This window comes from Anopheles arabiensis, chromosome 3, assembly GCF_016920715.1.
Source record: "Anopheles arabiensis isolate DONGOLA chromosome 3, AaraD3, whole genome shotgun sequence".
NCBI lineage: Eukaryota > Metazoa > Arthropoda > Insecta > Diptera > Culicidae > Anopheles > Anopheles arabiensis.
Window position 1 is genome coordinate 62847557 of NC_053518.1, and position 27011 is coordinate 62874567.

Below are 27011 nucleotides of genomic sequence, written 5' to 3' on the forward strand. Positions count from 1 at the left end.
TTTAAAAACCAATATTTTCACCCCGCCGCCGTGCGGATGTATTACACAGTACAACACAGTTTGTTTTCCATTTTAATGTTTTGTTTTAGTCCTTTTGTTTGCCTCTCTGTCTGTAACTTGCTCGTTGCTCGGTACATGTTACGCTTTGTCACGCTTTGCCACACAGAGTAGTGTTGCTGTTGTTAGTACAATTACATGAAAACTTCGTGCGCTCAAGTAGGAATGGAGATACTAGGGGTATTGTGTTTGACGCAACGCAAATATGCCCTCTTAGGAACAAGCACGTAATACGAAAGTTTTCCGCCAAGGAGTCACAAGCCTGTTGAAGCTCAACACTTCAAGTCGGTTGCTGTAGCAGTTCAGTTTAAGGATTAGTTATGGAGCAAGAGGGTTTTCCATTGTAAGGAGCTTTACGCTTTGCATTGGATTAGATGTCGGGTCGGGTGATAAATAGACGTCTAATACAATTATATTTAGAGTTTTTTTTTATTTTTGGGAGGAGGGGGAGCAGTGTGTACACGTTTTAGGACGATTTCGGGGGTTTTCTGATATGATGGAATGAGACGAAACCACTGACACACGTTGCCCCCCGCCCAAGCAGGGTTGTTTGAGTGTTGTAATTGATTATTTAATTACAGTACCACCATTTACTTCTAGCAAGGATCTATGAGCATTCAAACAAATCCTTTGAGGTTGGGATTCAATTTCTGTTTCGTGTGTTAATTTGTTGAGGTGAATTTGCCATCTTATTTAGTTGTGTTTGTCTACATGGAAGCTACGTTCAGTGTGCGGCAGAAGGTACAATTGATAGTTCTTTATAGTTATCCACTTTATGTGTGTTTTCTATGTTTGTTTGTCGCTATTGATGAACAGGGAGTAATTTAGTGGTGGTTCACAAAAATAGCTGCATCCTAAGTGTGATTGGTACACGTAATTCTATGATCCAGTTCCGTATTTGATACAGACACCGATCGCAGTTTGTTCTTCTTTTCTATGATCATATCATACCATTAGTTTTGTGTATATATATATATGTATATTTATAATATGTACCAATATACGTATAAATAGTGCCATTTTGTATAATCATACGAATGCGTACAAATGTACGTTACTACAGTAGAATATAATATGGGACACGCATACACGCACACATTACGTTTTCACGTTAATTTTGTTTTTTGTTTGTTGTTGTCCTCCTACATCTCATTACATCAGTCGCCAAACTCTTGTACATGCTAGTCTAATTTCCTCGCTTTCATATGGTGTCCATCTTCCAAGTTGTTTTCCCTACGGCATATAAAACATTTATAGTTTACTGTGTGTTGAAGCGTTTGTATTATTTTTTTTGGTTTTTTAGTTACTTAGTTTGTTGTTTTTTTAGTTCTCCCTAACCCTTTCCAGCTTAGACATTTGTTTTAAAATATTTTATATAAATATATGCTCATACACTCACAATACTTGGTTTCGTTTGTTTATTTAAGCTTTGCTGTTCTGCCACGTTTAAGCTCCATTTTCGTTAGATGGGTCTTGGGTTTTTTCCCCTCTTTATTTGTACCGCATTCATAGGCAAAGCGATTTCGTTTTCTCTGGCGTGTATTTAACATTGTTCCGTTCATTAATATGAGGCCTTTCATAAACGTTTCTCTACTGAACTTGAGCTGAATAAATATATACTATCTCTATGTGTCTTTTGCTTTCTTAGTAGCATTTTCGTTTATTTTATGTTTTTCCTTTGATTTCAATAAAATCATACTTTTCATCAGTCTACATTTTACAACGGTGTTTGTGCAAGTACTTAAGGTAATTTTTTGTATGGTTGTATGAAATCAGTAAAACTGTTCTCAATAAAACAGAACTCGATATAATCTAGAAAACTCTGCTTTATGCTGTTTGATTATAAAAACATTATGTTTTCAACAATTACTGAAATATGTATCAATGTTTGAAACCGTGACATTAACATTTGATAACATATCTTAAAAAAAAAACACAACAACTCTAGTCACACCTTGCACGATTTTTTTCGAGCAATGAATTGTGTAGGCTTTTAGTTTTTGTGTATAGTTTTCAATGATTTTTGAGATATTTTAATTGAAGAAACATTTATTAACATTACCAAAACATAATTGACTACATCTCCTTATGCGAAATACAAATTTCTTTTATCTGTTTTAATCAAAGCCTTATTCCATCCAAGGGACTGTGTCATTTTCTTATGATTTTGTTTCTTAAATATAGAACATAATATTTAGAATTGGTTCAAAAATAAAAAAAAATGAATGCACAGCAATCAGTAGCAAAAATTCAATTAAAAAATAGTTTTTAAGTATAAGACCATACAGAACAACGAACCAAAAGAACAAAGAAAAGAATGAAACATTTGCGTAACAGCAAACATACTTTGGGTATTATCTTTTGCAATTTTATAACTAGATCCTTCCGTTATATGTCCTGTTTATCGAAATACTGAAACATTTTTTTTGTGCAAAATTTTATGGAAATCGCCCTCCGACAAGAGCTTTGAAACATGATCTGCAAACTTTGGCTGGAAAGATTCATATCGAAAGCAATCTTTAACTCATTGCGACATGGAATACAATTTTGCAAACACAAAAAGCCAACGAATTCGTGAAACATTACAGGTCCACAGCCAGATGCTGGCATAATTCGTCCTCTCTTTCTTTTCTACTCTTTCGTTTAGCGCGTCTGCTGTTCGCTTCAGTGATGCACACCCACATTGACAAAAATGATACCTTTTGATATACAAATTGCATACATTTAGGCGCAATGTTAATAAGATAGGCAAAATATCGGCTCGCATCAAAACAGCTGTATGCTACATGCATGAAATATGTAATACGCATAACAAAACTACCTTGATAATGCCTTACCATTTCCGCGGCCCCGTTCTGTCAGTTGGAGCCCTCCTGTTTTTTTGTTCGCTTCACAGGTTAGTTACATCTCTTTGGTTTTATGGGGGATGGTAAGGTTTACGTTGCCCTTCTTGCCGGGTGTTATATCCTTTCGTTGCACTATTCTTTTTATCTCGCCAAATCCTTTCTTTACTGCTCCCGAAAGGATCGTTTATCGTTTTTCCACCCCTTCCCCTTTCTCCTTCGTTTACAGCTTTTAGTCAACGTGGATTTGTGTGTGCGTTTTGAAGCACACGTATGTGTTCCGCGTGTGCGTCTTATCGCAGAACGTGCCACATGGCGATGGGTTTACGATTGTTCTGCATCAGATCCTGCCAGTGCTGCGTACCGCTGCCACCTTCGCGTAAACCCACCCCACAGCCCAGATCCTGCCCTTCGGCCTCGTTCGACGTTACGAATAGCTCCACGCCGGCATCCTGCAGCTGGGACGAGGGCAACTCGAACGTGAACGCCTCGTTCCATATCGGATTGGTTGGGTCGAGCGCTCGGATCGCACTGGTTTTACGTTTTTTCGTGCGCTTGTCGTTTACCAACAGATATAGCTATACAGAGCACGTGGTGAAGAGACCGAACAGTTTACGATCTTTGTTGTGGGCTATGAAACTTTCCAAAAAGCGCACACTTACCTTAACGAATGGTTCATGGGAGATGGATAGGTTCTTTGCCTTCATCACGACCACCGTGAGCCGCTCGGCCTGGGGAAGGTAGCTGAGGGAGATCAGCAGCTCGGCCGTCGTTTCGGAGGGTTTGCGAACGGCGATCAAATCACCCCACAGCTCGCAGCCTGAAAGGTCCAACGTGTTCAGCAGGAACCGAATCTCGCCTACGACTTCGTCGTGTGAAAACCGATCATAGTCCAACAGCTAGACGGTCGAAAAATGTAAGTTGGAGGAGAAATCAATCAATTAAAATGTGAAAATAGGAAGCACTACAAATTCCTAAGAAAGTGGAATTAATTTTCTATAGCTATAATAACGATGATGCAGAGAGTGAAAGTCTGGGGACAAAAAATACATTTCAAATCCGTGTGTGCACCTTTGTCCTGGTCGAAATTGTGTGCTGCATCAAATCTATTTTTAAACTGAATGAAATTGTTGTGAAATAAAAAGGCTCCATTCGTATACTTCATTGGCTTCAAAGTAAAACTAGCTTCAAATTACATCATTCAATGTAATAAAATCCATTGAACAGAATTGTGTGGATGGATACCAATCAGCAATATTTGTTTACTGTAAATTTCACCCACTATCTCAATGCTGTTGTCCTACGAAAAAAGAGTGTAGTTAAGCCGACATCAAACAAGAAACAATCTTCAGCGTGTACAAGTTTCCCTGTATCTTCCTTTTAAATATTTCATCGTTTGAAATTAATCTTTTTTTCTATTCTTAATTTTCTTTAAATTCTAAAATCTAAATTTTAAATCTATTCAACAAAAAATGTACCAAAAACGTTGGGAATGTACCAAAAGTTGGGAAAAATCATAAAAAATGATTATTTTAAAGAGACGGGTGTATGAAAACTATGAAATCATTAATAAATTGAATATTGTATACAAATTTAGATATTAAACTATAGAGTTGTTTGATAAGTATATTCTAGAAGATTCCTGACTTTAAACACTTTAAATGCAGATGGTAATCAAATGACATTTAATCCTACAAGCCCAGATGCAGATGCCCCTATGATTCGATTCTCATAGGGACCGAAATTCATCTTTATGGAATAAAGCTTGCCTTAGTATCGTCAATTTTGTGGTATTCTAAATAATGTAGAAAACGTTTACATATTTTTTCCAATAATTCCAATAACTCCTTTGATTGATTGTATTTGTTATAGCACACGTAACAATCATACTTGCTTTTCAAATCCCATTTCTATGATAAATTATATTTTCCTTATAAAAACCTATTTATTTAACAAAAACCTCACCGTTTACCGGTGATACCCAACAATAATACGAATATAAATTGCATGAAATTCGCCGGTAGATGCCAACAATGAAGCAAAAGAGCTTTGCGAATATTTTACACCCATCTCAAACTGGGTACAATGGATCGACAGCCAAGGCTCAACAGATCAGCTTTTTATTATATGTTTGGAAGACCCAGGACTACTATACCACACTATGCTGTCTAAGGTGTTGAGCATGCACAATGACAATTCCCACAAGATTTAAGCAGGTTCATAGATATCTTTGCAAAAGAGCACCATGATTGATGGGATGAGGTTGCTTGGTTGAAGGTCACACATATTTTGAATGGATACGAAATTCCTGGCGAATCCTTGAACGTTTCCGAATGAATGCGACGAGAAAGTTCTTGCGCCGTATAAATGGTGAAGAGCGATGGAAAGCAACCTTCCTCCACAAGGATTCATTTAATGACAAGTGCTGTGGTTTTTTTCTGTCTGACATTATCGCGAGATTCACTGCGTATTCCAAGGTTTACGTTTTTGCACAGAGAGTCACGGCAAGTGGTATTACACAAGCGTCTAACGAGATTTGCCAAGATAGTTTAAATTGCAGCAGCAAACATGCTTACGAACCTGCAGCACAAAGTTGCTCTTGACGAGATTGCGAGGTTTCAGCGGGAAGGAAAGCTGCTGGTCAAAGTACGGATGCGTTTCGGTACGATGCACAGCCGTCTGTTGTGTTCGCTGCTCCTCATCCGGCTCCAGGTACATCTTTACGTAGGGATCGCGGAATCCGGTATCTCCAGCCGGAGTTAGATCTTGTGCTGTAAGGAGATGAGTAGAGATATTTAGTTAGAACACGCTTTCGCTTTGCCAAAACGGGTAGAGGAACATAATGTCACACGAGAGAGACTTGGAATAACCTCTTACCCTCAACCAAATGTACCAGCAGCTCTTCCTTGCTGCCGTCGTACTTTAACCGCAGATGAAAGCGTCCAAGTACCGAGTGGATGTCGTTTGCCGCTAGAATCACCGGGACGCGTCGTCGGGGCGAACGGCTGCTATCGGAACGGATGGAACCGATGGGACTGTCCGGGACGTTCCCATCGCCAGCCAGTGACACGACGCCCGAGAAGGTGCTGTTGCGTTTCTTGGGTGAGCTGAAATCGCGTGGACTACCACCACTGACGACGGATGCTAGACTGGCTTTGCTACCCCGTTCCGTACCGTCGGCAAGTACTGCAGCAGCACTGTGATTACTCGGGCCACCGATAGGAAAACGTCCCTCCAGGCTGAACGTACGCATCGGACTTGGTGATCGGGATTTCTTTAAAAAAAGCATTGTAGAGTAGTAGATAGATTTTATTGAACAAGATTTATGTGAATGTTATAATTTTTTATATAAAAAAAATTTTCATTGGTTTGATTCAATTTAATAATTCCCCTCGTATGTTGTGACATGGCGCCTAAATGTATGCATGGAATATACAAAAAATGTAAATTTGTGGGAACCTTTTTTTGTTTGAATAATATTTATTTATATTATGTTTAACATTTTGTAAATTAAATGATGCAAACTCGCGACATAGCTCACAGCTCTGACTAGTAGCGGGGGGTTTTCTTTTTAAATCAAATCAAGCAATATGGTATTTCATGAATTAAAGCCACCTAAGGCAGATTGCAATAGATATAGCATTTGTTATTTTTTCTGATTTGATACACCTGCACATTAACTTACCATTTTACTCAAATTTAATTGAATACTTTAATAAAAATTTCATAAAAAATAATATAGTCTATAATAAAATAATTTAAATCACCCACTGCAGCGAAAATCATTCATTGGTAGTATCGGACTGTATACACCGTGTAACTAGCAAACTGACTGTATCGATTAACTAAAAAACTACACAGAAAATAAATTAATCAATAGACTCAAGCTGAGAATTTCTTTTTTCAGGCTTAAAACATTAAGTCTGTTCCCGAGTTATGCGGTTATCGACTCAAGCGTGTTCGGAGATACGCAGTTTTCATAAATTTCACAGCTCAAATGTCAAATCAGTAAAATTTCCTGCAAAAATGGTCCAATGCAATCTAAATTGAATTTTTACTAACAAAATTAATCCGCCTAAAAGCAACAAATATCACAATTTTTTGCACGTGATAAAGTGCCAAATTTTGTTAAAAACCCCGAATTCTCAATAGTATCTTTACAGAATAACGTGAAAGTCGACTCAGGCGGATTCCTCGGGAACGCAAAACCCCCTATCTTGGGAACAGACTTCACGCTCTTTTTGAAATGATAAAGCAAATGGAAAATATTTAATATTGTCTCAAATTTGTGCATACATTTAGGCGTACACACAACATGAACAATCGTAATCGCTTATATTGCTTCTGTTTGTATCGTGTATTCATTTTAACTGTTTTTGTTTGGTTTATGAGTAACTTTCATGGCAGCGTCACGTACTAAATTCGATGATTGTAATATCATTGATTTACCGGATTTTGTGATACGTAGGGTAAGGTAGGTAAAGACGGGCACTACGGGTAGGATGGATACTTCTCATAAATGCATACAAAAGGTAATTTTCGAAAAATTCAAAAATGGAGCATCCAAACTGAAGATAAAACAACATATTTGAGAACATTTTTGGCATAATTTATCTACAATTGGGCAAACAAATTTTCTATCATGCATACTTATGTGGATCTAATTGGACTACTGCGGATCTTAAACTCTGTAACATGCTTTGTTCAGATTTTCGGAAGTTTTATTACATTTATTAAATTATTTAAAAAAAACTGGCGAAAAAACTAGAATGAAAGTATTAAAAATATTATTATTTTTTTTTTGGTAATTTATGAATCTGGTAACCAGGAAACAACGATTGTTTTTGCTTCTTTCATCAATTGGCAATTAATATATTTCATCAAACACCTCATGTAAGAGTATTCCGAAGGTATAAACCATCCAGCAACTGGTGAAGTTATTGAAATAAGCGAGAAATGAAATACTGATCAAAATGCAGGTTATGCTATTACTCTCTCGACTCTGGTGAGGCACTTCACGAAACCCAATATCTTGACACGACTTGGACTACTTTAATTAACAAAAAGAAGAAGCACTGATATGACATCGTTAACGAATAGATCAGAGAATCTATGGGATTACAAATATCAAAAAGTTAAATTTAGACATGGTGGAAAAAATGGCTAGTCCTATTAACAAGTCCCACAAAAATGCTGGGGTCGGGGACTTTCCGCGGAGTAATTTCCTAAAGGGAAGTTCCTCTTCAATTCCCAACGTTTCCTAAAGGTGTTCATTTTACCCTTTATATGGTGTACATCTTTCCCATATCAGGTGTACGTTTTACCTGAACATTTCAGGACTGCACGAAAAAACATGCTTTTATTTTATGAAATTAAACCATAAAAATCGATAGAAACTTAAAAGTTTCAACACATTTTCTGGTGAAACATTAGTTTAAGATAATGTATGCACATTTTCATAATCGGTGTTTTTATATATTCCTAGATTTTTAACATTTTCCTTAAATGGCGTCCGTCTTTACCTACCTTCCCCTATATGTTTTATTTTAATTTTTTATTTTTATAGTGACTTTGAGCCTGTTGGAATGATCTCTCTCATTCGACTCTTATGAAAGAGATAGAAATGTTGTGTAAAATATTAACACGCGCAAACCCATAACCTTTAAAGAGGATTTTAAATAAAATTCTTGTTATACCCTTTTTTACGTACGTTCTCGTACACCTCAAACTATGCAATAAACATGCATTACCACACATGAATTGTATTGTACAATAAGATGTTGACATATTGAGTGTGTTAGTGAGTTATTCCAACTACTTACCCTAAGGATTAGATTATCAGAAGTAGTCGAGCGAGTGTCACTGTTAGCGTGTGTCATGAATTTAGGCACACTTTCCCGGTAGCTCTGCGTGAGATGGAGAAAGTAAAAACATCGATCACACACAGATATGTTTTTTTTGTAATAAATCCTTTTCATCCGTAGCACATGTAATATAACGGAGATGATCAAATTGGCTCCAAGGAAACTTACCGAACTTCTCGAATGAACACTCTCCATGCTGTTGTTACGTGAGGCGGTCGAGGCCGCCGCATGAGCCGGTCGACAACCGGGTCCCGTGCGTGTGTCGCTCGTGCCGTATGATTTTTTCGTCGAACCCGTAGCGGACAGTGTCGGCTGAAGTGGGCTGGGCGTTACTTCGACTGCACCCGTGCCCAGCGTCTCCGAGCTAATTGAATGATGAACTACGCTGCTGGCTGGTTGAATCGGTACGGAACCGCTCGTCACGTTACAGTCCTGCAGATTGATCTTCCGAGCTGCCTTTTTCTCTTCCAGTCGGTCCAGCTCGGCCCATTCCTTACCCTTTCGGCGTACCACGTAGTACCGGTACATGACGATTGTGACAGCGACCAGCAAGGCCAAACCGGTACCGGCGGCTGCACCGAGCACAGCCGAGCTGACGAACACCATCGTGCCGGACGGTGGGAATTCTGACGATGAAAAACACTCGATGGAATGTCCCAAAGGGATACACTGGCTATCGGTATTGCGATGAGTGGAATACTTCTCTAATGGAAATGAAAAGAAAGATGAGTAAATGAATTAATGCGACGCGAACGATGAAGTTCAGTATGACATATTGCGGGTAGATGGTAGGCAGTGTGAATAGGAAGATGAAGAAAAAATGCTATACATCATCAGACACCTGGATGAACACCACCGTTATCAATATACAGTGAACCCTCTCTTATTTGACACCTCTCCAATTTGAAAAACCTCTCTTATTTGAACATTTTTCACAGTCCCTTGATTTCCAGTACATTTTTGTTCCTCTAATTTGGAAAACCTCTAAAATCTGTGTCCTTCTTATTTGTGTATGGTGTTGCCATGGTTATTGAATGATGTATGCTCGTATGCACAGTTTCCTATAGCAACAGTTAAGGCTGCATACTAAATGTTCTGTCTCTTTCTTGTTTGTATGGACCTTTCATTCACTTTCAACCTCTGTAATTTAAAAACCTCTCCTATTCGACATTCCCATCGCCTCTCAAGTAAGAGAGGGTTCACATGACAAAAATAGATGTTGGTTACTAGGTTACTAAGAAGTGCATAAATAATTGTAGTGATAGAAGTGTAATATTTATGTTTTAGCATGCGATGTAAAACATCATCAGTTATAATTGTAAATAGTTATTATAGGTCCAGTAGTACAGTCCTGTGGTACAGTTGTTAACTGGCACGACTTAATACAACCACCAGTGCCATAAATAGCACAATTATTATCGTTACTGATCAAATTTTTAAGATTGGTTTATTCAATTCAAAAAGTGTAATCATCATTCAAGTGATTAAAGATGTTTTCCAGTTGATTTGAGTCTCATGGACAGTCTAGTACAGTCCATTAAACATGCTCTATTCTAACAGCATTGTCTTTTTCGAGATAATGTATGTTGTTGATGCTTGTTAGTGTATTCAAAGATTGACTTAATTTAAAAATTAAGTCATTATCCATGAGCTTAGAGTGTGTGACTTTAGACATATTTTCATTAGTTCCCTTTGGCTGTTCCCTCATTATTATGAGTTTAATGAAACTGTTTCAGCCCAATACAGACATTTGCTGTTGTTAGTATGTAGTTTGAATAAACCAGTGGCACTTAATGGTCATAAAAATAAAAATATGTCGACAAAGGTAGTACATTCGTCTGAGTAATCTAGTGGTGTGCTCTTTGGAGCGCACCCACGACTCCGATCCGACACCGGCTATTGTTAGGCCGATTTTGACTCTGGAAAAATCGGAATCACTAGTACCGTCTAGAGTCGGAATGATGCGGAGTTGGAGCCGGACGACCGGAGCATGAGCCTGACTACACCAGAGCAGGAGCCGGACGACTCCGGACGAGTCACATTGACTCTGACTCCCGATCACTCCGACTCCGGACGACCTCGGATGACTCTAACTCTGAACAACTTCGGATGACTCCGACTCTGCACGACTCTGCACGACTCCGGATGACTTCAGATGACTTCGACTCTGGATGACTCTGGATGATTCTAATTCTTGACAACTTCGGATGAATCCAACTCCGGCAGACTCCGTATGACTCCAGATGACTCCGACTTCGACTTCGGGCAATTCCGGGCGGCTCCGATTTCGAGCGGTTTCGATTCCAAACGACTCCGGATAAAGCTGGGCGGACAAACCTTCCGTAGTCGGTTGCGAAATGTTCGGGCGCAGAACGTTATCGTCTACGGATATTTGCCTACATTTCCTATAACTAGAGTAATCATAGGTATATCATTTATAACAGATGAAGGAAGATATTCTTCCTTTATAAAACTTAATCGATGCGAAGAAATGTTATCTACCTAATGGCATTAAATATTTAAGTCTTAGAACAAGCGACGCTATTTGCAAAAAAAGCAAAAATGTTTCGAAAATGTTACCATTACGTAAGTAAGCCACTGTTTAAGATGAATTGAAGAGTTTTACTTGCTATTTTTCCTAATTCTGTTACATAACTGTTGTTATGTTCAGTTCGTTAAATTTCATAGCAGTAATAAGCTTCGTAAAAAGTTGAAAAAACACACTCAAAAATATAATTAGTAGCAATATAAAAATAGTTGTCCAAATTTAGGCGATAATTATCGACTCTATAAAATGTCTTTATTGATACTTAGTGCCTATTGTCATCATTCATCTTTCAAATGAAATATGCAATTCATAAATTAAGGGTAACATCGAGCCTACCGAGCACCCTTACGCCCGCTCCATTGATGATTAATGCATTTCAGTAACAAATTTCGCTTGGGGCCAATTCCTGGAAAGCATTAGTTCACGTTATGGCACGAGATAAGATTCGTACAAACAACAAATCAACATGTATAAGGCCGCACGTGGTTTGAATAACAGCACCGTGAGATAGATTACTTATTCAACAATTCGACAAAACATATCTAATCATGTCTCGAATATCGTGCACGTGCTTGCCTAAACCGTAATGTGCTTGGTCACCTGTCGCCAGCGAGACCCATTCATTAGGTAATGCATTTTTTATCACCAGTCCACTTTCACTTCCGCCACAACGTATTGGTTTCACTTGCGGACCCACGGCAAGGAGGAAACACTTATCACGGCCACACAATTCACCTCAAAGCCTCGTGCTCGTGCTTTGGCACTAATTACCGTAAACTAATTTGCTTTTGCTCGAGGTCCGGCACTACCTACGTGCACTATTGAGGGAATTAAGCTCGCACAGGCTATTATCGCTATGCCGGGAAAAGCCCTTGGACCAAATTTTCTCTCCACTAACAGCAGTCGAATGCTAAATCCTCTAGCAATGCAGCCAATTATCGGCTAAAGATGCCACAAAGATAAGGCGAATGATTTACCAACTGGATTGAGCTTTTGCGGTGAATTCAACTCGTTAAAATGCTTTGTTGGGTATTTGCTGTACCACTGATTTGCTCTCAACGAAGCAGTTCTGTTGAAAAATTAGCTTCCTCCTGCACGAAACATGGAAAACTGTCGCCCGGTTTTCTATGGCATGACGACCACTGACACTGTCTGTCTGCCTGTCTTTGGAAATCATATCCGCCGGAAGACCGTCACCCGGGGACCCAAGATGATGGAAGCACACCGAAGACGGAAATCGAGCCGGTTGGCGCGCGGAAATTGAAATGGAAAATCAATGGTGGACAGCGGGAAACATTTCCGAGTGCACGTTGTTTTTTATCTTTCTCTCTCCTTCGTTTTTTCAGATAAAATGTCATTTATTGGCTTCCTACTCTTCACCCGGCTCGGAGAATGTGTTTGTGCGCGTACCTAGTGTGCAGGTTTAAATTACCTTCGTTTGCTCAAGCTCACATTACGGTTGCTTCAGCTGGTTGAAGCTTTCCTTGTCTTTCTACGGGAAGGGAAGCAGTTGGTTCGAGGAATGTAATTTATGCACGGAAAATAAAATGCAAACTGACCGCAAAAGTTTTCACTTTCGACCCCTTTTCATTGGTGTGCTAGACAAATTCAGTCGTTCGACTGGAAAATCCTCTTCCAGCAGAGATGTTTTCTTAGTACCAATGGAAGCAAAGTTGAGCAAAGTTTTAGTTTCCGGTGTTTCGGGAGAAAATGTAAGCCTTTTTCAAAACCGACAAAGAAGAATCCTTACTATAGAATAAAATGGAAATACATTTTCCATCCTTCTTTTATATGAAAATTAAACCAGAAACCACCAGAACAACGAAGCGCTGCTCTCAACAGTCTTGCAGACAATGTTGCCGACAAAGAGGATCCATTTAATTACGGCGAAAACGCTTTAATTCGGGGAAATACCAAATGCCATTCAACTACTATTGTGCTGGGCAGAATGGTAGCTTGCAAAAGGGATTGTTTGCTTTCCTTCGATAACAGCCACCACCCAGGTGCTTTGATTAATTAAAATCAATCGTCTCTAATACTGAAAGCACGCCTTCCACGCTGCGATAATTGGGCTCCTCGTTGCTGTCGCTTCGTTCAGTCGTTAAACATAACATTTATACAATGGTGAAAAAAACAACAACTTTTTTTTATTCCATCCGTATCATTTCCCAACCGGAAAGTAAAAGCATTCAATTGCTTAAAACCGATTTGCCTTAGGGGAAGACTCTTGATCTGCGCTCCGCAAAAAAAATACGACTCGAAAAATGCGGCATTATTTTCCCCGTCGTCCACTCCATCATTGCAAACAATGGCAAATTTGTGCTTTATTTACTTTTAAAATTGATCGATAATCACTGGCACGAAAGTTTAGGGAAATTCGAGTTCGAGTAACCTTACATTTTCCTACGTCACGCGAACGGAGGAGGTAAAGGTTGATAAAGCCATTGTGGAGTGTCATCTTACGTCGATCAATTTCAATTTCAGCACCAATCTTTCGTTTCCGCCCGAAAATAATACAAAGACAAGGGTGCACACCAACCCGTATGTGTGTGTGCATGTGTGTTTCATTGGAACACAGATTGGGTAGATGCGATCTAAACCAAACTACAGCATTAAAGTGATTGATTGTATAATCTATCCGGCAAATCCAGGGTTTCCGTTCGGTTCAGTTCCCCAGGGTGTGTTCCGGTTTTGATTAAGTTGCAAATGTTGAAGCGAGGTAATGGCATTACCTCTTTTGCTCTGGCATGTGCCCTAACCTGTGGCGTGGTTTGTGAGGTCAAATGAAAAGTAGATCGCGATTGCTTAAGTTTAGCTATGAAGAACATGTGTTCGCAATGTTTTGGGTTTCAAACAGTAGCATATATAAAAATTACGTCTTTTATTAAAGGAAATTTAATGGATTATTAAGATAATTATGATTTTTTTTTCGTAATAAAGAAGCAGGCTTAAATATTGCTCTAAATCTCCATGTTTACAATACTTGAATTGAACTGATTTACTGCCAGATGGTTCAAGGTTCAAGATGGCCTAATTTTTGCACAGCACATATGCTGTCGGAAATGTCGGCCATATGCGATCATGTGATCATGGGAATCAGTAACAGGATCGGACCACGCACTGTTCAGGAACCTAAACATTTCCCAACATTTTAGATTCAGCTACTTGTCTAGGACTGGTATGGGTTCGTGATTAGGCCCAGAACCCAGTATGGGTTCATGTGCAATTCCAACACTGTTACGAAATCCTCAACCCATCCCTTCTCTCATCATCAACAAAATTTGCTGCTTCGAGCTAATACCACAAATCGCTACTGAATGGGCGGTAGTATGCAGTAATAATGCGTGAAAAGTGGGCACCGCTCCCACAAACCTCCATTCCTTTAAAACAAAATCTTACGAAATAGTACCGTACAACATTTCTGTCGAAATTGCTTGAATGAATTATTATTCATAATGCTTTATTTTACATCTTCTTCTTCTACTTCGCGTAACGTGCTACGCAGACATGCCGGTATGTACGGCTTTTGAGACTTATTCAGTCTCACGCAGTTCCATGTTGACGAATGTATCACGGTACTGCCCCTGCTTTTACATCCTTCTTATACCAATTTTCATTGTAATAATGATAATCATCGCATTAAAATTGATAATTTGTGATTGATGAATGAAAGAGCATTTATCATAACTAACAAAATAATAGTGTTTTCCATGGTTTTATGGTTGTTTCCCGATACTTTTTTGTGTGGATTCGTCTTAAGTTTTTTTATGGTTTTCTACATAATTTTGAATCATTTTCAAGCTTTATTGAGATCGTGTCAGCAATTTTAAAAGAAGATGATTCAAAATATTTTAAAAAATGCTTAATACATCGTGGAACAAATCCAAAATATTCGTTAAACATCTACAAATCCTTAAGAAACAACTAAAAGTATGAATAACTAAAATAATTACTAAATGAATTATTAAATGATATAAATTACAAACAGTCGAGTAATTGTCAAAAATGTAATCAACAGCAACAAAACACGATCCCAAAATTGTAATCGTTTGAACAACTTTAAATGAATTAATGTATGGGTATATGCGCTAAGAGACATTTTTTTAAATAATTAGCAAACAGTTGGTAGGGAAATTTAATGTAGAAATTTTAAGGATTTACAAAAAGTGATCCTTAATACAAGGAAGGTTTTCCATCAAAGAAAGGACCTGATTTGCTTATTGTTTAGTGTAAGAGAAAGCGATGCGTGTGCAGGTAGAGCATTAAACAAGAACAAAACAGAAGACCTGATGTTGATCACTTTAAGCAACAAACCCATTCATTTAGACGGTTTTAGTTCTCTATAGGTCTTGGATTGGCACCAAATAAGATACAATCATTAGGCCAGATCCAAGACATGGACATAGGGAAGAACAATAATCTCGTAAAATATTTATAATAATATAATCGCCGTGTCATATGGATTCGTATTAAATTTTATGTAGCACAATTGCTGTTTACTTTTAGTTCTTCGTTGTACAGGTCATATCGAATTGTACCACGAAAGAGATAAGAACATATGTAGCTATACTTTTATTGAACAATGCGGTGAGTTTAGGAGTAATCATTTTAAAACTACAAATACTAATCCCGAACGGAGTCAACTTCGAAGGATTAAGACTGCGGCCTAGGGGTGACTTAACTGGAACGAAAAACCTCATGAGCGTACGATTTTGAGATCATTCCAATTTTGGACCTGCATTGCGTTGTCTTGTATCCAAATAAAATGAACACGACCCAATTGACTGGTCCGAATCTAACGAAGAGCGTTGGAAACGTGGACAGTAGCATAAGTTTAATAAACATCTTGAATATTTTTTTCTTTTACTTTTTTTTAAGAAAAAGAGAATATTGTATTGAGAATAGTTTTTTCTTCTTAACTAGCGCTGCCTAAGCTTGCTTTTGCCACTGATGGTCTTATTTATCAATTAAAGATTGAATGCCCGATTGAAGAATAGTCAATGCTGCACAAGTGACATAAGATCCTTGTTGGACTACAGTACCAGTCTTTAATGCTACTAATACAAATCAAAAGCGGCTTGTTTAGTTTTGTTGATAAGCTTTGAAATGCAACTGATTGGAAGCGTTAAATTAATATTTTGTTTGATGACCAAGAAAACGTAAAACAAAGTAAGACAAAAAAACCGAATCATTTAAAAATCTAGGCAACAAAAACGAATTACTCGCGTCAAGTTGTTGTGTCAGAGCACAGAGAAGTAACAACTTTACTAGCTTATTGACATCGAAATGTTAAGCCAGACCCATGCGATTTCACAGCAAGCAATGTAAACGACAATCGGCATTCATTCACACGACACAAGCAATAAAGCTCACGCCTCAAACAACATTGCTATTTGAATTGAACTTTATTTTTTTCTTTCTTCAGTTTTTTCTTCCAGCGAATTGACGGCGCGTACCCAAAAATAAACTTCCATCAATGGCGCTATCGGAAAGTCGTTATCACCCAAAACGATTTTGCCTTTCAAACGCTTATCGCAAAGCTCACATGCGACCCATACAACAAAAAAATAGAAAAAAGAACGTTGCACCATTTGATCTTTTTCCTTGCCTCAGTTCGATCGATGCGCGTCAATGTGCCGAAAATCGATTTCAAAAGGTAAGAGGTTCCCTCAAACGGTTTGTGTATCATCGTCCCGCACTGTTTGCTCGTTCGAGGCACACCTCTCCAAGCCCCGCTTTTCTGCACAGCAAATGAGAATGGGGTTGGTTGGAGTTTTCGGTTTAGTTCTCCATTACTCTGCAGCAAACACATTGGCACGAAATGTCTCTGCTGAGTATTGGCGATGCTCTTCTCTCGGTCCGGAAACGACAATTATACCTAAATGTGTCAATTACACTTGCTAGGTGACCTTTCAGCGGGTGACAACGAAACATTGAGCCCGTTGGTCGTGTGTCGTGTGTGTGTGTGTTGGATGTGCATCTCCCGCCGGGGATTAATCAAATTTGTTCGAGTGAGCGCCGCTGGCCGCCGATGGAGTGCGATGGAGACGCATGGTGCCGCTATGGTCGAGCTAATGGAGACGGCTGGTGGCGCACAGCACGATCACGTCAACGAACGCGTCGTCCGTCCGTCGATGGTGCTCGATGGGAAGAAGCCGTACCAGTTTCGGGGCGCAATTGGAGGCTGGAAATTAGTCTGTTTGTGTGCTGTTGTGCTGATTAATGGGTTCAACATTTCTGTACGACAGGTCCTTGGTAGAAGAGTGTGACATTCGAGCCAAGTGGGTATAATATGTATTATCTATTCAACAGATAATATATTATTAATTTCAACAACCATAAAAACGAATAATTTTTCATACACAAAATAAAATGTGATATAAAAACACACAAAAATAACTCACTCCAAATAAATCCCCGGCACGAAGCCCGCAGAAAGCTCACACAATACGCAAATCGTTCGTCATCGCTGGGCTTCACTGTTTAATTTATGTGATTTCCCGCTTCCGTGGTAAAACTAATTTTCTGCATTAGCTCGCAACGTACGCGAACGGAAGAACAATGGCGAAACAGACCGTTTCAGGCAGACCGTCCACCAAACGTACGTCGTGCGTGTGGTTGTATCTTGTCCGCGGGTAAATGTAATTACTCATACACCACCAATTACAGATAGAGATTTAGAGCGGCTGCTACAGCAAAGCTTCATTTGTTGCAGCCCAGCTGGTTGTAATGAAGTTGTGCGCGTACGAACGGTACGCTCGTTGCTCAGGGAGAATCATGTTGTCCTCGCTTAATGGCCACTTTAAATTAGATCTTTATGAAATGGGATGATTTGGGCAATCTCATTATCTGTGTGTTTTATAACCATGATTTATCAAAACTATTTCGGTAAATGTAAGTAATAACAGTTTCGGTAAAAATACTGCTAAAAACCATTTAAAAAATGATATCCATTTTTCTGCACCACTCTCTACCGGTCTCGACGTGCTGTCAATCCCACTGGCCGCTAAGTGCATTAGTAAGGGCAGCGGGGGTAGTGGCAGTGTCCTTCGCTTTCCTAATGAACGCGCTCCATATCGTTCGCTGCACGATGCTATCACCCAAAGGACATACAATGCTGACCCGCAATGAGCTTCATCAAGATTGCTTCATTTCTTCGGCAAAAAGGTCAGTCCACTGCAAGATGTCTTCGACGGCATGCATGTACGGCTTACACACGGTCATTAGGAGAGGGAAGTAAAAAAACCTCTCATGAGCCTTATGCTTCCACACACAAACACACTCACACACACACGCAGGCTCGTAGTTACAGTGAGCGACCATGTTAATGAACTGGAAAATTGCTTTACGAGCGGATGATTTTGTCTCGTTCAATCACGACGGGAGTGATGGACCGAGCAAAAACATATTACCCCACCGGTCGGAATCAACTGAATCCCTATTTCGCACCCACCCCATGTCCATCTCCTTCCCATACTGCGGCCTAATTCTATTTCACATCGGCAGGGGATAGAGTTTTTTTCGCTCACCCTCATCCAGTAAATGTGGCCAAATGAGTGGCGGTTACATGCAGGGAAGGCTTGCACTGGGCGGCATACCCAACCCATTGGCGCACTGATAAAAAACTGTAATTTAATGTTGAGCACAGTGACCGCAGCAGACGGGGTCTGCTAGGGTTCTATGAACTGAATAATGTGAGAATCTGTTTCGCACAGTAACCCACATAGTGAAGGGAAATAAAATTCTGTGCATTGAAAGTATTTGGGTATGGATTTGTTTGATGTAGTTCAAAAATGTGCTACTCCTATGGTATGAGCGTGTGCTTATTTAGGCTGGAGCACGGTATAAAAGCCCAACGGTATGTGTTTGGTAATGTGTGATGTTTCCCAGGCAGCATTAAAGACAACCAGACTGTAACCTTTATTCAAAAAGAATGAGCAGAGGTGATAATAGATCGTATGACTAGTTAATAGTTCATTGAGCATTAAACACAATGGCTGCCCTGGTTAATGCCAAGGGATGAAGAATGCTACATTGAACATAGAAAACAAAATTGAAGAGCTTTCGCGATGCAAAGGTCTGCATCGTGCTTTTTGGAACTTTTTGAGTAATTATGTAATTGTTTTTTTTTTCTATATTATTAAAAAGGATTCAGTAACAGTAAATATGTTTTCTGTTTATCGGGTTGTTTTTACTTTTCTTAATTAAAATCTATAATGGTAAACCAATTAATTAATAAAAAAACTCGCAATGAAATATGGGAAGAGATCAGTGGATCGATCTACGTTCTTGATTTACCAATTTTTCTTGCTCATTATTAAGATTAATGTGTCAAATAATTTAATTGTTGTCTCAATGACCAAATTTACACCTCCATCTCTACGACCGGCATACCCGGGTATCCCATACATTTTATATAAGAAGTTTTTTTTAAACCAAAACTTCAATAAATTTTGTTGAATTAAAAATTTCAAATTTGGTACAAAGGTACAACCATTAGTCTTTTTTACTTCAATAAACAAATGAGATTTTTAAAATCTCGTTTACTATTGTTAAATATACTGATGTTTAAAAACTCGCTTTTACAATGGAAGTTTTTTTTTGTTGTTCTATACATTGAAAGCATCTTTTTTCATCAAAATTTCAGGTGATTTGTAATTAATTTTTCATTTTTTTATTGTTTTATATTGTTTTAAAGTCAATACTTTAACAATATATGCTTGATAAGTACAATTTCATAAAAAGAGAATTGCATAAAGAATACTAATTCAGCAACGCTTTTCTCTGTTTAATAACGAAATAATATACACAGTATTTTATAAGTTTATTTTTTATATTTTGATTTTTTTAAGTAAACGAAACTTTAAACTTCCATTTCTTAAACAATGTAAATAAGACTTACGCTTTTATCTTCAAACCAAATTTGAAATTTTAATATTCATTACATCAAAAGTCATTAAAGTTTTAAAATTAATAGCTATCACTTCCCATACAAAATGTATGGGATATCCGGTATTGCTAGTCGTAGAGATAAGGGATATCAAAAGAAAATATTAAAAAAAACAATATGGAATTTTTGAAAAATAAACCCTTTAAAAAAATTCTAACGATACGTGAAAAAAAAAAGTAGCTACCATTTTTAAACAAAAACATATATCAGTTTGAAAATGAAAATCATACCTAGGTATCCGGTCGTAAAGTTAAAGGTTACACAAGTGTTGAACTTATGTTAAAAAAATGTGTAGCCATTTATACTAAATAAAAAATAATTGAGTTCATTTTAATATTTTGTTTTTTTTTGTAATCTATAAAATGAATGTAAATATTAAAAAAAAAACATTTTCAAATGATACAAACATTGTTCAGACAATAATATCCCAAAACTCATTCCATATTCCTCATATTCTAGTCTCTTGAAATAAATTAAAAATTTTCATTCTATATTCATTCATTATTCGTCAAAATTTCATCTTTTTTTCTGGCAAAAATAATCCTCTTTCATGAAGTGAATGCCATTCGTCAATTCTCTCTTCAATAAAGAAAATATTTGCAACACAAACATCTTTTATCATCTCGCCCATTGCTAGCGAATCTGCACACGTCACTGATTTTCTTGCTTCCCGGAAAAATAAAACAAGGGGAAGCAACATGCTTTACCATTAATATGGTGCGTTCCTTAGCGTTTTCCCGTACGTTAAAGCGAGAGAAAGAGAGCAAGCAAAAATTCAAAACATCCAACAACAAAATCAAAATCATCCCATTTCCATCCTCCACTACCGCACCTAACTGCACACGCACCTGCCTGTTGCTTCCTGCCAAACAATGATGCTTTTAGTGAACAAACCTCCTGAAATGTTTCACATGCCATCATATTGTTTATCAAGAGAAGAAAATTAAATGCAATTCCGAAATATGTTGAGCATTGTTAAATAATATAATTTTAAATAAAATTTTAAAAAGTCTGCTAACACGACTAACGACAGCTTCTTTTAATGCTACCGCCTACAGTTATACAATTTACATTATAAAATCTTCCTACTTAGATATTGTTCGTTACTTCTTTTTGGGTGTGCTGGTAATTTTAAGCTTTACTTTTTGGTGTGCTGTGTAATATTTACAATAAAACAATTTTTCATTTCTATCTTTTCTTAACTCATTTTTTATGAAAGATAAACCATTTGTGAGACACACAGCCGAGTACCATAAAGCTAGTCGATGTATCTTACTGAACAAGTGGTACACCGTGCTTGATGATAATGACTGTTATCAAAGTTTTCCGTTGGTATTATACACACTGGCACGCGCCCACACAGTTACGCGCGCGCACACACTTCCATGGACGATATTTTGAAACTTCTTTGAAGCAACCGAATGGACGGCGGTAAATTACTATCATCAATTCTAATCATTTTCATCGTCGTTTGTATTACATACCGGGTGTTGTCTTGACTCGCACTTCCAAGTGGAAGTTTTTGTAGGTTAGCAAACTCATTCATGCGTTCGCGTCACCACGAAACGAGATTTTCCTTCCCCGAAATGATCCCCAGCATTCAGACGTGCGTATCGAAACGTGATTATAGGGTGATCCGGTCTTGCCGACGCTATGCGGTAGTGAAAAACATATTTTCCTAAAGCACCCGTTAGAAAGATTTACATCTACTTCGGAGCTCGTTTTCCATTCTGAAGCATACATTGCACCGTCAATCCTACGCTCGTGTGAATAATCGCTGTTTGCCTAATCTTGCTTTAGCTATCTTATCAACAAAAAGTGGTGATTAGACCTTATGCTTGGTTCATACTTTAATGCGCCTTTTTTATCGTCATATGCATGCGTTTACTTTTAGCGATATTTGTAAGCGAACTAGAGATTGGTTGGAATTTGATATTGGCTGTTCAATTTTGCTCAGCACAGAATACGTATCTGCACCTCTTTCAAAAGAAAAAAGAGTTTGCCTTATTCCAAAACACGATATTGATGATGAACGACCCCAACCTTCGTACATTCTTCAAGTGTGAGAGTTTCAAGCGTGCACGTGACTTACCCGTGCTCGCCTGAACGAAACAAAAACATACCAAAAGGGTTATAAAACTTTTGCCTAACACGGTGGGAAGCAAAGTTGAAACCATTTTCTCGTCAAACCCTTATGTCATCTTCAGCGCAGGCTCTTCCGGCTGATTTACTGAGGAATCGCGAAACATTATGTAAAATAAATGTACGTGGCAATTTCAGTTTGCAGTAACGCACAAAGAGCTCGATTGACTTGTTGATTAGTTTATGGAAGTTTTGCAAGCAAACACCTTTGGTGATAGAAGCAGTTTTCATGACATCAATCCTGCCACTTACTATACCCTTCACGACTGCCATTACTGTCACTTTTTCCGCCTCAACGGTTATGGTGTTGATGCGCGTGTTCACCTCATCATACCTCAGTAGCGGTGCCGTGTAAAGTACCCTTCGTTTATCCTAGACCTGTTACTGTTGTTGGTAAAACAAAGAGAGGCGGATAATAAATTTTCACAAAACAAAGCAGAACAAAATCATCCCCACATCATCCGTTCTGTGGTAAATCGTGCTACGGTCGATAATTCATTGCGATTCTTTCTTTCGCGTGTATTCTCAAGGGCGATGTTCGATTAAGCTTTCTGGTTCGATGTGGCAGTCCATAATTCAGTCAACGACATGCGAACTTTAAACCAGCTGGACAAGCTTTTTCACTCAGTTTGCTGTGTAACATGCAAGAGTATTCGTTTTTTGTTTAGCACGGCGAGAAAGAATTTGTTTGCGTCAATCAGAATGAAATATTGTGATGGTATCTTGGTTTTCTGAAAGTTACGGACCAGATTTATGGACTTCAGTTGTTCGTAGTTACATAGAAAAGATTGCTATCATTCAATCATTCAAATGAAAGTGTAGGTAAAATAATAAAAAAGTTTGAAAAAAAACTTATTTAATATTTATGCATTTAAAATTTACAATAAAAGATAAAACTGAATAACGAACGCTGTACAGACTTTACCAAGCGCCTATATGTATGCAAAATGGGTGTGGAATTAGAACTTTAGTTCTTAAGAAAGGTACACTCGGACGTGATTGTTAAGCGCTTAGAGACATGCAATAGTTTACACCTTAAAAACTTTTTTTAATTTAAAAACTAACTTAGCGGAATTTGGGGCAAGTGTGCCATCTTAAGCATTTCTTGTTATAACTCACTAAAACTTTTTTTATCAAAATCCGAATTAAATCTCAAAGCCATTTTACTACCATTTTTTTCAGCTACCCCACAAACAATTTTACGATTTTTCAGATATACGGTGGTATAAATATATTATCGGTTGATTGTTCTTATGTTTTTTGAGAGCTTATTTGGTATTTGGCTATAAAACTATAATTTTCTGCTCAATTTTGATACTCAACATAAAACAGTTCAAAACAATGAGAAAATCGATTGATCTGCAATTCGGCACAGTATAGCTAGTCATTGGAACGCAACCATATGTATACACAAGTGGGCATTTTACTAAATTTTAATGTTAAAAAATTGTTGGTGGCACGCTTGCCCCTATGGCACACTTGCCCGAAATTCCGCTACTAGGCAAAGAAATAAAATGGTATAGGGTGTACAAAAGAAGGTATACGTAAATATGACGACATGTCATAGATAAATTTGACTTAACGGCTCTATACTCTATTGGGGTAACAAACTGGTGCGCTTATGTGTATTTATCTTCTTTTTTTTTGTTTTCAAATCGGATTCTATCTGACTTAAATATATTCGTATAGGAATTAATTGAAAATACTAAACAACAGTCATGCATCACTACTGAATAAAACTTTCAAAATATTGAATAACGTTATTATTATTAATATTATAACAGACTTCAGGAATTTCAAATAATTGGTGGTATTATTTTCTTGCTTTGTAGGATCAATTGCTTAAAAAATCAATGTTTTTCATTAATTTTTAAATATTGTTTTCTTATATTATTGTTTGGTATGATATAGTCTAGGGATAAGTTCTAGTAAACAAATTTATCAAACAAAAAAAAACGGCAGAAGCTTCGACATCAAAGGCTTACTTCGAATGATTCTTAACAAGAGAAGTTATTTCGGTATGCCCATTGTTGCGATATTTGTAAAAACAAAAAAACAATTCAAAGCATTCCTAACCTAAACATAAACATCAAAAGAATAAAATAAAATAAAATAAAACATATTCTACCCTAAAGCTACAAATTAGATTATGTATGGAATTTTGTCAAGCAGTTTGCATACCTTCCTTATTCGAACGAAACAAAAACTTGTTCAAAACAATGCCCAGCTGCCCATTCCCATCCATCAAAATCAGTCTTGTTATTACATTCCAAACCAAAAAGGTTATTTCGATGCTCAAAAATGATACCGCGACACTTTTCTTACTCATTTGACGTTTAAATTCAACACAAAAAAAACAACAGCTATCTGTTCTGATACAGTGTCTGCCCTTTAAGATACAGTTTATCGATATATTTTACACTCTCCCCATCTTTTCTCGATCGAAACGAGGGTCACAATCAAAGGGCAACGTGTTTCATTTTTTTTGCAACATGATGAAACTTTTCCGCCTTTTGGAAGGATTCACACATTTGATATGCTATTGTACATTCGATACAGCCACGCAACAAAAGAAATGCGAGGCATTTTGGTGCCGAAAACGAGCACCAACAAATAAAATAAAAGTCCTTTAAGTGGCTTTCAAAAGCAAAAAGTTATTCTAGAGCCACCCTGCCCCGTTGGTTTTATTGCAGGTAAAAGGGTTTGAAAAGGGGGCTCAAAATTAAATTACCAAACCATTCTACCCATTCCCGACGGTGCTGTGGTAGCAAAGCGACTGATTTTGCCGTTTTCTTTTGCAGAGCTTTAAGCAAAATGCCAATTTTACGTGACCTCGAGCGTGTATCGAGCGAATATCCTTCAATGTCGATTTAGTTCGAACCTGAGCTAACTCCTTCCGTGAGTGTCTATAAACCGCACGGCAACACACCGACACAAACCGGTAGAGATGTCGGTTGCTCACGGTAAACGATAGCATTACAGGTGAAAACCTTCAGCCTGCATTAGTGACGATCCACTGCACTGCAATATGTTGGACGGTACTGGAGCGAGGATAGCAACACTGCTGCCAGGAACACTCAATACACAAGCGTCTTGCAGTACATGGGGCTTTTTTTCTTCTTCTCTTTTTAAACTAACGGACCGAGTTACTTCCGTCTTCGTTAGTGTGCAACGCAAAAACTAAACCCCGATCAACACAAGCATGGAGCATGTTTCGCTGTAACACGGTTTACACCGTGTCTAGGGAGCAAGTTGAACGTCAAACCTAATCATTACTCACCGCTTCAAACGCTGCCACCAATGGTTTCCGTCAAGCCAAGCCGGCAAACGTTGCTTCCGGTCCTGGTCCGGGTGTCTTCACACTTCACTTCTTGCGTTGATCTGAAGGTCCAATTTAGAGACCGACCCCGAATGGGTCAGCGCTAGTTTAACAGCTGTTTCCTTGAAGTTGATCCAGCAGGGCGTAGAAGTACAACGAGCCCTCAGTCGTCCAGTAAGTGAATGAAGTGACAAAGTTGTTCAATAATGCAAAAGCACGGTTTAGGTTCAAGTTTGGTTACACGAGATCCATTCCACTATTTGCTACATTTCACTTCATCGCACTTTACACATCGCTTGACCAAATGCACTACTGGTTCTGGTTACATCATCACCTTGCAGACAGGGGTTAAAACAGAGATTGATTTTACTTGCAAAAACCGCACCACAAACTAGAAAACAAAAAAAAACACAGACACTTTCCAACCGTGATTTAAGCTGACCCAATATTGAACATCTTCTGCACAAGTTTCCACAAAGTGGACGTTCTTGCGCCGTTTAGGATGGATGTAAATATTTACTCTCCACTACACTAACAGCTGTACGGTTCTACCTTGCACACGACAGTACGTCACGTATGGGAAGGGGGGGGGGGTCAAAAAGCACACCGGGAACGATAAACGACCCTCACGTCGTCTTTAGCAATCCTTACCACTCACTATATTCCAACCCTGGGAGTTAATTTATCACTGGCATCGAAGCAAAAAAACACAAACAAAATTCACATTTACACACTTACAAGCACTGCACACGATGGTACCGTATGGGGAGGGACAGTTTGGGAATGGCACTTGCAAACAGTTCCAATGCAATGTGTAGCAACTTCCGCCTTGTGCAAGCGAACGAACTGCACTGAAGCACGCTTAGGTTTGCCAGCGATGTAACAGTGAGGCTGATGCGATAGACAAACAAACTTCACTGACACGACACTTTCCCTCGTTGGTTGCAAACCAAAGCCGGAAGCTTTCGTGCCACCCGAAAGTACAGAGCGAGCTTTTCCGACTATCCACGAAGTCTGGGGGTTTTCCTGTTTTTGGCAGTTCGTTCGCTTCGTATCTTTGTTGATGCCCGGTTCTGGTTTTTGTGGATGCGTGGAGCTGATTTGCAGAAGGCAACAGTGCAGTTAAACCCGACCGTCCATACCAAGCGACAGCTGGTAAGTGATCGTCGAGTGTGCGACATTATGTTGTACTTACCGGGCTGCCAGCGATGCTCGGAGAGGAAACTACAGTCGTAAGCAAAACGATAAACTTTTTAAATCGATTATACATCAATCTTATTCCTAATGA

At 38.4% G+C, this 27011-nt stretch overlaps 1 protein-coding gene across 6 annotated transcripts; it reads right to left on the minus strand.

Moving 5' to 3' along the window:
- Positions 1 to 578: 578 nt before the first annotated feature.
- On the minus strand, positions 579 to 26864 carry LOC120902966 (synaptotagmin-7). Of its 6 annotated transcripts, none has more exons than XM_040312083.1 (8): positions 26462 to 26864; positions 25685 to 26057; positions 8933 to 9468; positions 8723 to 8806; positions 5778 to 6174; positions 5481 to 5671; positions 3563 to 3799; positions 579 to 3478 (listed from the first exon to the last, which is right to left on the minus strand). In XM_040312083.1, exons 3-8 carry the CDS (start codon positions 9368 to 9370, stop codon positions 3194 to 3196), a joined length of 1632 nt encoding a protein of 543 aa, XP_040168017.1. In that variant the 5' UTR covers positions 9371 to 9468; positions 25685 to 26057; positions 26462 to 26864; the 3' UTR covers positions 579 to 3193. The 6 variants fall into 6 exon arrangements, with proteins under 6 accessions (XP_040168017.1, XP_040168016.1, XP_040168015.1 ...); XM_040312082.1 differs by having other exon boundaries at positions 26375 to 26864; XM_040312081.1 differs by having other exon boundaries at positions 25685 to 26864.
- Between the last annotated feature and the right edge of the window lie 147 nt (positions 26865 to 27011).

What these genes read in the sequence shown, in the direction of transcription:
- LOC120902966 (XM_040312083.1), bottom strand. Translation starts at nt 9,370, where the DNA reads ATGGTGTTCGTCAGCTCGGCTGTGCTCGGTGCAGCCGCCGGTACCGGT. An exon ending in GTGTTCATTCGAGAAGTTCG is followed by an intron (nt 8,807 to 8,932) that starts GTAAGTTTCCTT and finishes CATCTCACGCAG; the next exon opens with AGCTACCGGGAAAGTGTGCC. An exon ending in CTGATAATCTAATCCTTAGG is followed by an intron (nt 6,175 to 8,722) that starts GTAAGTAGTTGG and finishes CTTTTTTTAAAG; the next exon opens with AAATCCCGATCACCAAGTCC.